Source organism: Palaemon carinicauda, chromosome 5, assembly GCF_036898095.1.
Source record: "Palaemon carinicauda isolate YSFRI2023 chromosome 5, ASM3689809v2, whole genome shotgun sequence".
Taxonomy (NCBI): Eukaryota; Metazoa; Arthropoda; class Malacostraca; order Decapoda; family Palaemonidae; genus Palaemon; species Palaemon carinicauda.
The window spans coordinates 171,857,609-171,874,701 of record NC_090729.1 but is presented as its reverse complement, the minus strand read 5'-3'; the positions used below and the strand labels follow the sequence as shown (position 1 = coordinate 171,874,701).

Sequence of the window (17,093 nt, the reverse complement as noted above, 5' to 3'; positions counted from 1 at the left end):
GCAGAGTCGACGAGCACTGCTAAAAATAGTTCAATCAGACGAGCAAGCGCTTGAAAGCTCACGTTACCACCAGGCAATGATGATGCTCACTGCCAAAGATATCAAGCACAAGGCGGAAGCATCCATCTTCATGCCTAATGACATTCATGATCATTGCATGTGAACTTTAGTTGTTCCTCCAATCTCTTAGATGGAGGCTTTGGTTATGAATGATGTCGATATTGTTAGCAGTGTATCTTTAATATTACTATCATTTGTATTGCATTGTCTGAATGACATCAGAGTATCAAGCCTACATCACTATAATCGTCTGAGTACTGTTTGATGCATTCGCTTGTGTCGAACGGAAATATTATTATTATTATTATTATTATTATTATTATTATTATTATTATTATTATTATTATTATTATAGTCGTAGTAGTAGTGGTAGTGGTAATATTTTCATTTACATTTTATCTAGCTAAATATTTCCAATCGTTTCCGTTGTGACGTCAGTCTTTATTCTGGTTTGACCATGAGCTAAGATAAAGTATTATTATTATTATTATTATTATTATTATTATTATTATTATTATTATTATTATTATTATTTTTAAATGAAAGACATCCCCAGAGTTCGCCATGCCCTTTTCTCTTTAAACAACTCTTCTAACATAAATCTTGGGCGAGGATGGGACGTCTCTCGACACCTCATCACACACTGTACCCTTTTCTCCCCGCAAAAATATTATTTCTCAGTTTCAGCGTCTTCCTCCTCCTAAACAAACATTCTTTCTTACCCCCGTAGATCTCGTGTCTTCTCTTCGTTTTCTCCTCCTTCTTTTTTTCCTTTCAGTTTTTTGTTCTCCTTTCTGTCGTGACCTCAGAAGCTGCAAACATCATCACCCTTCATCACCGCCTCCACCAATGAAAACAAAGCTCAGGTGACACCTTGGGCGTCCGATCCTCCAATCACAAGGGCCTCAGCTCCTATGGCGGTTGGGGGCTCCAACCAATCAGCGTTGAAGGCAACCAGCATGAACTAAATAGGTGGCCGGTTGGCTCATCGGGGACTTCATTAAGAGACGAGAAGAACGAGAGCAACTTGCTGATTGCTTTGTTGCTCTCATCTGGAAGTGATGTTTTGGGGGGTTCCGTCAACATCTGTCTGATGGAAATTCCTTTCCTTGCCACACTACCTATATTCCTCCTCTTCCTCCTCTTACTTTCGAGTATTTCCTGCGGAGGAGGTCTTGGCCTCTGGCATAATGGCACCATGTTTACTAGCGATCTCATTTCCTCTCTTCATTTTCGCTTTCCTTTGTTTATATAGTGTTTGGTTGTGTTTCCTTTAGCTTAGACTCGGGAGACTTGATGAAGTATAGGCAATGTAAATGTTCCCTAAGATTAAAAGTTGGGTGGAATCACTGTGGAAAGATGGCTTAGACGTCTTATTACAAGATGGTAAAATGTTTTGCCAATACAATGTTTCTATTTTCTTCACTTCTGCAGATGGGTTTATAGAAATAGCCATGTCAGAGGAAAGTCAAGTGGATATACAAACATTTTCTGTTTCTGTGTCTGTATATCGTAGATACTAAGCACACAATCACACACAAAACACACACACATACGTACACACATATTTATATATACATATATATATATATATATATATATATATATATATATATATATATATATATATATGTGTGTGTGTGTGTGTGTGTGTGTGTGTGCACCCGCGCATATGCGTGTGCGTGTGTATGTGTGTGTGCAGATTTAAAGAAGTTTAGCTGTTTTCCGGGATTCATTTTGTATTGCAGTTTTTCAATTCTAATAATTTTTCGATTTTCTCCAAAATTCTCCGGTAATTCAATGGGCTACAATTCTTTGAATTGCCTGATAAATTTTAGGTTACTTTACAATTTACTGAATAAAAATGGGAAGTTTAGAAAATGGAGAAATTGCGAAACAAAATTAATATTAGAAAATCAGCTATAATCTTCAGTTTTGCATGTATAAAAAAATTTATATTTACTCAAACACACACACACACACACACACACACACACACCCACACACACACACACATATATATATATATATATATATATATATATATATATATATATATATATATTATACTGTATGTATATACATACACTTATACAGATAAATTTATGTCTAAAGATGGAAAAATAGTTCAAAGACACATACGGATTTATACACAAGTACAAAAACATCACAAATAATCCTGGCAAATATTTACTTAATAACTGGGAGCAACTCAATGGGAAAATTATGACAACAAATTGCGATGAAAAACGCCATTACGTTTAAATTAAATAATTCCAAACAGACTTTTTTTTTTTTTTTATTTACGCTTATGTATGCAAATATTATCATTCGCTCGTACAATACCGCAAAATATTTCTAGCAAAAGATAAGAGCCTTTGTATTGAAGAACCATTTTTTAATAAACAATGTAACCTAAAAGTGTGTCAAAATTCAGCCTGAAAGTTTTATTGCACAAAAAGCTTATTGGGTTACGTTTGATCCTTGGCAGAAAGAAGATATTCCCCAATAAATTTTCTAAAGGACAAATTGTAATGGCAACAAATTGGTGGGTCTTACCTGCCGCTTTTGGTGATGATCATCTCCGTTCCAAGTTCGTGGAATTTCTCCCAGAGGTCTTTGGTTTCCAAATAGCAAGTGACCCCTCTGAGGTCCTCGCAATTACAGGAGCCCTCCAGGCGGGCCCTCTTCGAGTCGCGTCCTTCGGAGACGCCTCCTTTCGGGCCGGTGACCACCTCTGAGTCGTCTTTGGTGGCATCTGAAGAGGAGGTCACCTCTGGGGGCTCCTGATCCTCGTCCGGTAGGGATAGCGGGTGCGGCGAGGGCGAACGGGATAGTTTCCCTGTTGGAAGAAGTTATTCAATAATATAATTATTTGAAAGATATTTTTGTATTTAGCTGTAATGTGTAAGTCAGTGCTGTAGAGATAGCATAATAAAGTAACCTAAATAAGATCTACGAACTAAGACGACTAATGATGAAAGAAAAATGCAAGTCACATTTCAATTGTATGCGATGCTCTTTTACTAGAGGTACCCTTTTGCCTGGTGTGCTGAGCAGTATTCTGGTATTTTAATGGTTAGTTTTTTTTTTTTTCGTTTATAACCATTGATTTGAAGACTATCTGTTATAGATAAGTCATATTAAACGGGGTATACCTATGGTTGATCCTCACTTGCCTGCTAAACTATTTCCGAGATCTTTATTTTGGATTCCCTTTGGAATTTGGATTACAGTATTCATTTTGTTTTAACTGCAAAATAGACAGGAAATGTTGATGTCAAACATCAATAATGGTATTGATAATAATAATTTTACACATTGATAATCTGAAAATAACCCCCCCTCCCCCAAAAAAAAACAGTACTCGAAGAGACAAAAACAAAGGATTTGGAAAAATAAAATGATATCGAAAAATCCAGTAATATGTTCGAGGGGTTGGTGAATTTCACAAATATGAAAAATATATTAATAATTATAAAAAAAACATCTTAATGGCTATAGAAATATATATTATTTCTGTTTAATTCAAATATATAATTTTCTTGAAATCCTTGAAAATACTTTTGCTTGGTTTTATTTTTTTTTTTCTATTTGGTCGGTGCTTATTGTCGAGGTGCCATGTCACGTTAGTCAATAAATCATGTCCAAGGCTAGTGTAGAATAACATCAATCGTTTTCTCCTGCCATTTTCTAGCATCTACAATTATTTCTTAAGTAATTGCTGATAATGTCATTTATCATTTTGGAAGGAAATCTTGTACTTAAGTTTAATAACGTTAAGGACTTATAAATCTCTCTCTCTCTCTCTCTCTCTCTCTCTCTCTCTCTCTCTCTCTCTCTCTCTCTCTCTCTCCTATCAATTCAGGTAAATATTGGTCCTTCCATGTTCCCATTCTGTATCTCTATTTCAGACTGTTCTCGTTTCTTGTCTTTCCGTCAGTGTTTTGTGAGAAGAAAAGGAAGTAATTGTCGGTTGGGAAGAAACTCCTGTATACTTCCAGTATATTGTTGGTACTACTTATGTTTAAGACACATCGATGTCCATAGCTGACTTGTATATAATTATTGATTTATTTGTTCAACTTTTTTAAGTTTATTTATCAATTTAAAAAAAAAAATTAAGTTTGTTTATTCATTTAAATTTTTTAAGTTTATTTATTTGATTAGCTTTTTAAAGTTTAGTAATTTATTAATTTAAATTTTTTGCTTTTTTCCTCATTTTTACTTCCACCCTTCCTAGATAGGGAAATCGAGTTGCCCATCTTAGTGGTCTCTGTACTAAAATAAACATTACAAATAGGATTTTTATCATATTGGCCAAAACGTACGATTTACAGCAATTGAAACATCGCGACGATCATAATCACCTACAACTGAAAAGAAGTTGGGTCATAATGAAAAGTTCAGGAAAACTTTGAAATCGTTTACAACAATGATCTATGTATTGTGCTAGTTTCTTATTCTTATTTTTCTTAATCATTCCGTCATTTCGAAAGCTTTCGCAGATAAAATTCTTGAAACCAAATGAATAGATACGAGTGAGAAAATGGGGAATATTATTTTATGCCATTAATCTCCGGTGGTTTTTTTTTTTTTTTTTTTTTTTTTTTTTTTTTTTTTTTTTTTTTTTTTTTTTTTTTTTCATCGGTAAGATCCTATGACAAACGAGTCAGATTGGAATACGAACTGTTAATTGCCTTACGATCTCCAAAATAGTTGTCTAATCATTCCTTAGCGTTTCCCGTATCACTCCATTTTATCTTCTTGGATTTTTTTTAACTCGCTTAAGCCGTGCCATTACTTCAAAGCGAATGCGAGTGACGGATGTGTCATTAAGCCCTGTTGCATATTATTAAACCATTCTGTGTAAAACTACCGTGACGCCTAAGCCTGTTGGTAAGCTCTCGAACATCTCCCTCGGGGATATGCGTCTATCAGTGGTGTCGCTTCTTGAAGGTCGCTGTGATTCAGCCATAAACGTCAAAAATCCCATTGGAGCGATTCAATCCTATTAGTGGTGTCTCAGAGGCGAGGATATTTAAGATATATTAAAAAATAAGATGAATTTTAAAAGGTTGAAGTTTGGAACATATGTTAGGGACGAGATGACGAGTATGTCTTTTTGTTGACAGAATTAAGTAGGATTTTTTTTTTTTTTTTTTTGCTGGGTAGTATTTTCATTTTTTATTACGGGCAATATGGGCGTTATGTTACTCTCTATTAAATGTAATTCTTCCCAAATGAGATTATAATTTTTAGTGTAAGCACTGGCTATAAAATCTCTCTCTCTCTCTCTCTCTCTCTCTCTCTCTCTCTCTCTCTCTCTCTCTCTCATTTCTATTCAGTCTAGCGTACTGGCATTTCAGTCACAGACTAGCAGCCACTGTGATTCGTTAAATTCATTTCGGTTTTGTAAGCATTGCTTCATAGATTTTATTAATTCTAATCTTTTGATGACCAGCATTTGCTTTTTCCTTACAAATTCTTAAACCCGAGAATTTCCTTTCATTGCTTTCACCTTTACAATTTTTTTTTCATTAATTATTCTTTTTAAAGAAATGTAAATATCATTTCTTCCCCCATGAAGGGATGCTCTGTATTATACATATTCCTGCTCGCACCAGACTCCTAAGATCAATAGCTTATGACATGCGCATAATAACACTAATATGCATACCTCGCCAGATGGTCAGGAAGGTGTATGTGTAAAAGTAAGCTATAATGATCAGCATTCCACGTTCCGACTAGCCTCAATCACTTGACTAAGCGAGAGATCAGTGCCGTAACAGATATATTACTGCCTGGCGTTCACTGATGGGTCATCCATCCAAAACTGGACTGATTCAACGAATGATCAGCGCTCTATCGAACGTACTATTGGTTAAAGTTTTACGTTGATTTACGATCGTCGTGAAATGCTTATTAGGTTTACTCGGGAGTATCATATTATGCTTACTGCCGTAAATTAACCGAGGCCCTTTGCACGCATGCAAAAGAAGGAAGAATAAAGAGTTTAAAGGGTTAAAGGTTACTCATGAATGGAAGATGCAAGGGACAGTGACATTGTATAAGCAGGACAATTTCTTAGAGTCTGACCACATATATATGATTATGATCATCGCTCAAACCCCCTTTCCTCCAACCGAGATCCAGCGAGGGCCAGGCAATGGCTGCTGATGACTTAGCAGATAGACCTGTAGGCTCCTCCATAGCTCACAAGGAGGGTAAGGTCGCAGCCACCACAAGAAACTATCGAGCTTGAGCGGGGCTGTAACCCCAGTCCAGCAGATCGCCAGGCAGGGTCGTTTCCAAACCAAAGCATGAGATCCACCTCTTAATGTATGGAAGTCTATAAGGATCAGGAAAAAGTGAAGGCTGTAGAGAATTTTGACATATGACAGTCGAAGAAAAAAGTCACCGTTCCATAAAATCCGCGGATCATCGATTTCCTAAAGTAAACGTGATGGCTTGGAAAGCTGAGTGTTTGCTGACTTGTACAAAGTTACAACTACGCAGAGATGTGTAAGGATTATTCTCTAGTTTTGCATGTTAGTTGAACTAGAGTTTTTTTTTATTTAATGTAAAAAGAAGCAATATTACTTTCTTCCTCTCTTGGTTGAATTTCATATCAGCTTTATCTGTTTCATGGAATAACATTACGTCCTTTCCTATAATTTGGGATGGCTGCGGAAAAAAAACAGTTCGATGGTTGGTAATCAAACAGAAAACTTCAACAATATCAAGCGCTTCAGAGGCTTGGCCGGAAGGTTCATCAACTACACATTGTTCCCTTAACAATATAATTCCAGGTACTTTTGCCATGCTAGTATTATCCAGCCTCCTAGATATCAAGACTCTTCCTTTTTAATACTTGTGCAGCCGCATTTATTCGGGTTTCTCTCAATTCCTAGTCTTTATGAGCATTTATGCTACTCTTGTTGTTGGGATGACCTCGCCGAGGGGTTAAAAATTTACGAAACTGATACAATTGTTTGATCTAGTTTATAACTTTCTCCATACTTGAACGTTTCTGTTCAATTGAATTCGTTCTTTCCCCAATAGACTCTTATTCTACGGTGTAAGTATCGGTAATTTGCTTATTTTTTTATGGTTTATTTGCTGTATTCTCATATACCTATTTTCATACAGGATCTCGTCGTTATTTATAGCTTTTTTTGTTAAAAGAAATAAATAAAAACAAGATAAAAAATCAATGGCCTTTTCACTATGGTAACTCTTCAGATTGATACTATTTAGATCTAAACACAAGGAAAGAGCTTAAGAAACCGTTAGGGGATTTTAAATGTTACCACTAATAGGTTTCCAGTTCACTCTTGAATTCACGCTGATTTACTCACCTTGAACTCACTGTCCCTCTTTATTCATTCACCTTAATTCAGTGCCTTTTGATGATGTGGATTAAATCTCGAACTTCAGCTTCAAGTTGGATTTCTATTTCCAGAACTTGGATTTTTTTCTATTATCCTTAAAGACCTCCTCTAAAGCAAAGCCCTTAAATAAGCCTTGAGTTTGTTAAGCTGCTTAAGGGGAATTTATCCCAATCCCTTCAGCATTGAATTCACTAACGTTTTCCAGGAGACAAAATATTTCCAATGATCTCCGCATAGAATCTTTTTGCTTAAATACATTCCAGTATTATAAAAAGTCAGTCTTAAATACTCATTGCTTTAGATTCACAGATTCACGATTCATTTGGGTTAATTTTCATATATAATCGTAGAAATGCAATTTTAAATCTCATATTTAAACGTAAAAAATGCAACATAGCCTTAAAATCCCTTGCTTTTGTTTTCAACCTAAAAGAGAAAAGAATGAAGAGATACTTTTCCCTGCTACTTCATTTACCTTGACATCTGTCAATGCAACCTCTCATTCAGCTATCAGAGTCTGCCATTGAAGGTCAATGAATGAAGGCCAAGGTCTCGAGGTGCTTGATGATTCAAGAATTTATGAATTCATGATCGCCAGGTGAGGAAGTGGCGGTTAGTCGTACATCAAACCCGCGGGAGATAACCGGAGTCTAATTGGTAGTTTAGAGTCCCAAGGCAATTGACGTGGCAGATTTTATTGACTGTAATGGATTGCTGCAACATTGAATATTACGCATTTGAGACAAGTAAATTGTGACCTTGGTAACCATAATTGAAATGCCTTTAATTTCTTTCCCATGTTCACACACGCACACACCAATATATATATATATATATATATATATATATATATATATATATATATATATATATATTGGGTATATATATGCATATACATATACATATACATACATACATATCCATACATATATGTGTGTATATATATTAATGCAGAGTATATATACTGTTTATATATATATGCATATATATATATATATATATTTATATATATATATTTATATACATATTTATATATATATATATATATATATATATATATATATATATATATATATATATATATATTTATATATATAAATAAATATATATATATATATATATATATATATATATATATATATATATATATATATATATAAATGTATGTATATATATACAGTTCTGATTTTATGCGAATGACTTTTGGACAAACTATAATTCTCTCGTTATTTTTATTGCATTAAAGATTTTTTGCAATTCCGCAATAAGATATGAACTTTCTTTAACACTTCCAATAGTTTTATTTTGTTATTTTTTCACGGCTTTATTCCCTTGTCAATAAAGTTCTCTATATGTAACGAAAAACGTATCTGAATCTGCATTATAAGAAAATCAGGTTTTGTTATTCATGTAATGCCTTCTTTCATGCATCGTTATGAATACATGCTAGAGAAGATAGCATGATTATACAATTAATATTAACGTAAGGATAATAGATTACAGATTTTGAAAGACGCAGGTGAAATTATTTTTATACATGTACTCTTATTGAAATTTACTCACGCCCCTGCATCCTAACAAAAGAAACACACCCATACGAACATACTTGCACGCTCGCTCGCACACACACATACACGTGTGCGCGCGCACACACATACACGTGTGCGCGCGCACACTTACGCTAGTATACACACACACACACATATATATATATATATATATATGATAAATTTTGCACATTTAGACGTGTTTTTCATATTCAAATAAGCCATATATATTTTTGATACATTAATGTCTGGATTCTCTTAACGACCTCGGGATCAGAGCCCCAGGCGAAATCACACAAAGACAAGAGCTTGTGTCCGGCCGGGAATCGAACCCTGGTCGGCAAGCTTGTACAGACAGTGGTAGTCACTGTCTGTACAAGCTTGCCGACCAGGGTTCGATTCCCGGCCGGACACAAGCTCTTGTCTTTGTGTGATTTCGCCTGGGGCTCTGATCCTGAGGTCGTTAAGAGAATCCAGACATTAATGTATCAAAAATATATATGGCTTATTTGGATATATATATATATATATATATATATATATATATATATATATATATATATATATATATATATATATAAAGGAAGAGAGGGAGACAGAGAGAGAGAGAGATGTAATGTGTGTGTATGTATAACGTAGTTATAGCCTATATATAATATAATCTTCTTTTATAAGTTCAGTAGTATAAAATCATGAAAATTTTTCGATTCATGAGTGAATTTTATCCTCAAAAATTTCATTCAGGCTTTAGACGTAAAATACTTGCTGATATGGCGAATACGATTCTCTCTCTCTCTCTCTCTCTCTCTCTCTCTCTCTCTCTCTCTCTCTCTCTCTCTCTCTCTCTCTCTCTAAACAAGTATGTAGCTCAAACGACGATCAGAATTTAAAACTTGAAATCAACGCAGCGGGGAAGGTTCGAGTTCCATAGCCTGGGGACTCCCAAGAAGCTAATTACAATGGGTATGTGTGTGTAGGTGTACAGTGGCTCCCCCTGGGACAGGTGGGTATGCTTCGGTAGTCAACTAAACTCAGCTTCTGTGCTGTGGCTTTATGGAGAGATTGTGGTGCAGGGTATATCGTTTCCTGGCGGTGGCAAAGATCGCTGTAATTTCTGGCGGTACCTGTGTTTTGTGGTTGCGGTCTTGCTAAGAGGGTGGTTGGCCAATGGAAAATTGGCCCATTGCTCTGAGATGAGAATGGCCTATTTTTCTTTCGGAGATGATATCGTTTTTGTTTTAGTTTCCGGAGTGCTTGGAGCTGTATTTGTAGAGTATCCCGTGTGCTTTTTTGTGTATGTGTGTATAAATTAATTTTTATGGGTATGTTTTCCGTGATTATTCTCTTAATTCATTTGTATATAACTGCATGTGCGTGTATGGATGTGGGTGGATGTATAGTTCTTGTCTTTTCCATGATGATTTGTGGTGATAAGTCTGAATTTGTTGCAAGTAAAACATATATGTGTGCAGTAACTATGCATTTTTATACGTCTAAGTTTGAATATGTTAAGCAGCAGTTTGAATTTACGTTATGTATTCGGGTTTTATTGTTAATTGATGATTTCCAGGAAATCTACTGGAATGTATACATAGGCATGCCATATGCTACCTGAATGTCGAAGTATGTCTCTGTTTTCCTTTTTTATCAGAATTAGGATGATTCGTTGAGTGCCTTGTTTTTATTGAAGAGTTCCAGTAACCGCTTCCAGTCTAGGTCCTCAGATATCAAAATAAAGTGACTAAAAGGAGTTACAATAAGTCTCAATTCTATAGTAAACGGTAGACCAGTCTAATGTAAGCTAAGCAATTATAAAAGTCAGGAACACCAAGACAAGATGAGAATTCCAAAGCTCGGCATAAGAGGGAAAAATACATTTACGCCGACCTGTTGTCTTGGATAACTCATGCGTAAGCTTGAAGTCGAGCAAATTGGACTGTTAAATGCAGCCGTTATAATCCAAAAGATTTACAGTGATGAATCTCGCTTGTGTCGTAATTGGTAGTCTCCATTAGTACACCAAACGTTTAAACATCTGGGCTCCATAAGGCGCTAGAAGAGTTGGAAGACCCAGCCCTACATGGCTGATGCCTATGAAAGCGTGAAATAGGGGATGATGAATGGAGAATTATCGAATTAAAAGCTCAAGATAGAGACGACTGGGGAAATCTAATGGAGGCCCTTTGCGTCAATAGGCGTAGGAGTAGATGATATATATATATATATATATATATATATATATATATATATATATATATATATATACTGTATATATATATATATACTGTATATATATATATATATATATATATATATATATATATATATATATATATATATATAAATATATATATATATATATATATATATATATATATATATATATATATATATATATACTGTGAATTCGGAATTATCTTAACGCTCTTGTTTTTCCTAACCCAGATAACCTTTTATCCCAAAAGTTTCAAGTTTAGCCTTTCAATACTTTCTTTTGGTTTTTTCGTGCTGCAATCGCCCCTTCGTAATACCCAAAGCAATTTAAAAATCAATTCAAGCATATTAGAATTTTTTCAGTTTTTTATGTTATGTATTTTCTCTTCGCAATTTCTCATTGATTTGCTTGGATTTACTTTTTTTCTATTAAACAACGTTTGGAAAAGCAAATGAGCATTTGCAGAGGGTTCTCTTAGATATGTAATTTTGAAAAGAAATTACTTCTGTGTGCATAGATAAGTGCAAAAAGGCCACACAAATACTGCAAGACATGGGGTACACTGTCGGTTTGACCTAAGGCAGCTCACCATTTCAGAAAACTTAAGCCAAATATCGGCAAGAGAGATTACAACTCGCAATCGGGATACGACCCATGGGAGCAAACAAGAAAATGATTTATAGTGCAAGAAGAAGAGAATATTAAAAAAAAAATAGGGAAAAAAAAGAGAATAGGACGATTTACGGGGCGACCATCGTAAGAACAGTCTTCGTGGCGATCTCGAGTTGATATATCGTGGGTGCGTGCTGGAGGAAATGACAGAGCCGGCGCTCAACCTCACACCTCAGCCCTGTTTTTGCCCTCCCAAATAACCACCTTGGCTGCCAATACGGAGACCCGTGATTGACTTCGGGGGCGGGAGGCGAATCGCTTGATGCTGTACCCAAGTGTGAGAGGGAGTCGTCCGGGGCACGACTCGCAGGAAACCCAGACAGGGTTGAGTCCTATAAAAGGAATGAGAGCTTGGAGGGAATGTCTACAAAGTCATGACTCCATAAATAGTAAACAAAGCTGGGGAAATAAATTCAGTTGGTTTTCGAGTCTCATTTTGACTAGGTGTGTTGCAAGTTGTAGTAGCTAACAACTCTCCTTTCTAAGCTGGGCTTGGAGCTGCAATAAGTACATGGAATCTCATGACATGGTTATAAATTAATAGGAAAAAGGAAGCCTGGATATACTGTCTGTATGAAACTGCATATCTTAAAAGAAAGTAAATGGCTTCACTATTACTTTTTTTATATTCAGTTATGAAGTTACGTTGGACTACGAATTTTACGATCTCTGCTAAACAATAGCTTGCTCCCAATTTGTTCAAGACATCTAACTTTCAATCATTCCGTCGTCAACTATATTGAAGCTGAAATTTATATCCAAAAGGTGGTTTACAAATATCTAATAATACCAAGTTCCACTATATATATATTTATATATATATATATATATATATATATATATATATATATATATATATATATATATATATATATTGTGTGTGTATGTTCTGGGGTGATCCCAGAGGGAAAAAACAACACAGCACACACCGATTTGTTTATCGTTTAGCTACTTCGTACAGGATGAACCCCTTGTGCAATAAGACATCCATAAATAGTTATATTCATCTTTGGAATATTCCCATAAGCAGCTCGTCGATTCCCCTACTCACACATTCACTCCTATCTTGCGCACACTCTTGTACTGGCCGGATATCAAAGCCGCACTCAATCATATCGTCTTCTCATGGATCTTCCCTCGTCTATTCTTTCCACATGACAGACCCATTTCCTTATGTTTGCCTTTTTATCACGTTTTATATGTATTTCCATATCTTCGCCGTATTGATTATATTCACGCCACAGTGTTGGGAAATAGTTAATGTCAACAGCTTTAAGGTTTTTGTTTCTTCGGCATTCATCCTCCACACTGCAACAGTTCCTTCATACATTCCCACCTTGGCTTTCATGGGCAATTCAGCAGTTAAAGTATGAATTATTATTATTATTATTATTATTATTATTATTATTATTATTACTAGCTGAACTACAACCCTAGTTGGAAGACCAGGATGCTACATTCCCAAGGGCTCCAACAGGAAAAAATATCCCAGTGAGGAAAGGAAATAAATAAACTATACATGAGAAGTAATGAATAATTGATATTAAATATTGTAAGATCAGTAACAACGCAAAAATAGATCTCTCATTTATAAATTGTGAAGATAGACTTATGTCAGCCTGTTGAACGTAAAAACATCCGCTGCAAGTTTGAATTCCTGAAGTTCCACCGATTCAACTGTCCGATTAGGAAGATCATTCCTTTATCTGGTCATAGCCACAATGAAACATCTAGAACACTGTGTAGTATTGAGCCTTATGATGGAGAGGACGTGTCTGCTAGAATAAGCTACATTACCAAGTACTACGTACAGGATCATGCAGTCTAGTGGAAAGATCTGAATACAAAGGATGGTCTGAATTATGAAAAATCTCATGGAACATACATAAAGAACTGACTGAACGGTGATGTCCCAGTTTGATAGCTAGACCAGGAATAAGAATTTTAATAGACTGCAAGTTCTTGTCCAACAAACTGAAATGAGACTAGCTGAAGACCAGATAGGAGAACAATACTCGAAACAAGGTAGAATGAAAGAATTAAAACACTTCAGAATAGATTGATCACCAACAATTTTAACTTTCTCAAGAAGCCATTTTTTTGTGCAATTAAAGAAGAAATAGACTTGGTGTGTTTCTCAAAAGTAAATTTGCAATCGAGAATCACACCCAAAATTTTAAAGCAGTCGCATAGAGTTAAATAAACATTATCAATGCTGAGATCTGGATGATGAAGAGGCACTGTCCTCGACCTACTTACAATCATACTTAGATCGCTAGTGCTCTATTAGGGTTGTGGTAGACTCGTGGAAATGTCCCTACCTGATGATCTGCTGGACTCGGGTTCGAAACCGCTTAAGCTCGATAGTTTCTTTTACTGTCTGCAACCACACCATCCTTGTGAGCTAAGGATAGGGGTTTTGGCAGAGCCTATTGGTTCACCCTTTCAGTCATCAGCAGCCATTGCCTGTCCCTCCCTGGTCCTAGCTTGAGTGGAGAGGAACTTTGGTAGCAATCATATGTACATATGGTCAGTCTCTAGGGCAATGTCACTGTCCCTTGCCTCTGCCATTTATGAGCAACTTTTAAACCTTTAAGGGATTCAGCAATCCTAGATTACATTCAGGAGCTGGAATTGAGGCCGAGTGTACCACCATCTGCATATGCAACCAGCTTGTTTCCAAGGCCAAACCACTTATCATGTATAGTTAGTATGAAAAATAATGGGTCAGGAACACTATCCTGAGGAACACCAGATATCATATTCCTATACTCACTATCATCAACATTTTTTTTGCAATCTATTACTTAAAAATTCAATAATGATGCTAACAAAAGACCCACTCACTCTCAACAGTTTTGAGTTTGAAAACAACACTAAAATCAAGGCCAGCTATACGATTTTTGTACACCATTGGAGATTGTAAGGGACATCACATACTCCAGGGCCTTAACGAATGCTAAATTGCAAACTATGGAACAAGAGATGATTTCCTTCAGCATACCTATTTAGACATTTTGCCTATATGAGTTCAAAAACTTTAGATAAATTGGGCGGTAATCAACAGGGTAAGAGCTACCACAAGCACACTCACCTAATGGAGTAACTTTAGAAATTCATCATCCACTAAAGAAATTAAGTTATTTCTAACTTGTGGAAAAAAGCAGAAAATTTTATAAAAAGAACAAAGGAAGAGTGCCAGTAGGATCTAGATCTCCATAAGCATCAAGGTCCATCAAGAGTGTTTAAATATCCCCTAGACTGAAAAGCTAGACTGTGTAGAGTAGCCTCAGGAAAACAGAAAGGAGGAAGGTCGAGTTTCTCATTACTGTGCTTACTGTCAAACACATCAGCCCAAAATATTGCATTTTCCTTTGGACAGTAAGTGACAGAGCCATTTGGTTTTACCTAAAGGATGAATTGTTAAGTCTACACCAAAGAGTGCAGATTCAAGGATAGCCCACCATGTATGTTCCTGGGTTGTACGAAAGAGGTCCTTTCATGGTCAAATTGCATTCCTTTTCAGTTTAAGCATAAACTGCTTGAGCAACAACTCGTAGCTGAGTATAGTTATTCCAATTCATATCTGATCGTTCCTTTCCAAATATTTTTCATTGTTAAGTTATTTCATCTTTTATGTTTTTTTAACATTAGTTTATTACTTCTTTATTAAGCATACTACAATCGGCATTTATGTTATGATGCCAGAGAATTATCAATCATTCTTGCATTATACTTCACTTTTATCAAAAGGGAAAGTATATTTAAGATCTTTGGTATGTTTCTTTATTAAGTTTGAAACATTGATAATAATACCAAAAATAAGTTATTCCTCCTCCTGTTTTAACTAATGCTCTACCCATTACCAATTTTCATGGATCTTTTTAATTATGTGCCTTTGTCGTTTCTTGGCAATGTACTCTAGAGTTTATTTCATATTTTAGATTTCCAATTAATAAATACTGTACACACACATATATTATACATATATATGTATATATATACTATATATATAGGCTACAGTATATATTTATATATATATATATATATATATATATATATAAATATATATATATATATATATATATATATATATATATATATATATATATCCTACAAACACTCATACAGTACATTCCTTTCTGGGTAGGGATACCTTAACGTGGTGAAAGGGTTTGTGAATCGCCATGATCAGCAAAGCTGTACTAATCAGGGCCACCTATACTAGGTTGGTTTGCTGTGAGCGATCAAACAAAAGTCTCCCACCATCACCAACCCACAGTGGCCAGTGTGGTGATGAAAACTGGTGAAATCCCAGACATGAAATGACATGTCTGAGGACTTTGTCCTGTAGTGGACTAGAAACGGCTACATTTGTGCGTGTGTATATATATATATATATATATATATATATATATATATGTATATATATATGTATATATATAATATATATATATATATATATATATATAATCACTGTAATATAGAACAAGTGTCTGGCTATTATATATATATATATATATATATATATATATATATATGTATATATATATATATATACATATATATAATCTCTATGTAATATAGAACAAGTGTCTGGCTATTTATATTTATATATATATATATATATATATATATATATATATATATATATATATATATATCTGGTGGCACTGAGCGGCATTGCCAGACTTATAACAACTCGGTCTCTTCACGTCCCTCGTGTAGGGAAGAGAGAGTAGTCATGGTCCTACCCTGGTTAGATTGTGTTCGTGTGTCTGTGTGTGCATATCTATCTGAATATCTAGCCGTCATTAATGAAGGGTCTTAGTACACTAGCATATATAGTATATATATATATATATATATATATATATATATATATATATATATATATATATATATATATATATAATCTGGGTAAATGGCTTTCTCCCTTCAACCGTCGTTACACATTTCGTGACGGAGACTCGCTCAGAACAATTACGAGGACCATCTGACAGCGTGTGACTGACGGGGGATGGAAGTCACGCCCTTCAGGTGGCAACTTAGCCTCCTACTGATATCATAGTCGATATCACACATCATTGTATGGGACAAGTGACATCAATCGGGATTCGGGATGTCACGCTGTGATGGTTGTCATTTACTCAAGGGAGCTTGTACATTATGTGCCGGGCAACCCATAGTCTTGTCGGAAGTGAT

The 17,093-nt window shown here is 35.2% G+C and overlaps 1 protein-coding gene across 1 annotated transcript in view; it reads right to left on the bottom strand.

Moving 5' to 3' along the window:
* The window catches only part of LOC137641613 (T-box transcription factor TBX20-like), a 313,159-nt gene that overhangs the window by 230,069 nt on the left and 65,997 nt on the right, over window positions 1-17,093 (bottom strand). The window contains 2 exon segments of the mRNA XM_068374345.1: window positions 2,620-2,902; window positions 14,210-14,217. Coding sequence (XP_068230446.1) covers window positions 2,620-2,902; window positions 14,210-14,217 — 291 coding nt within the window.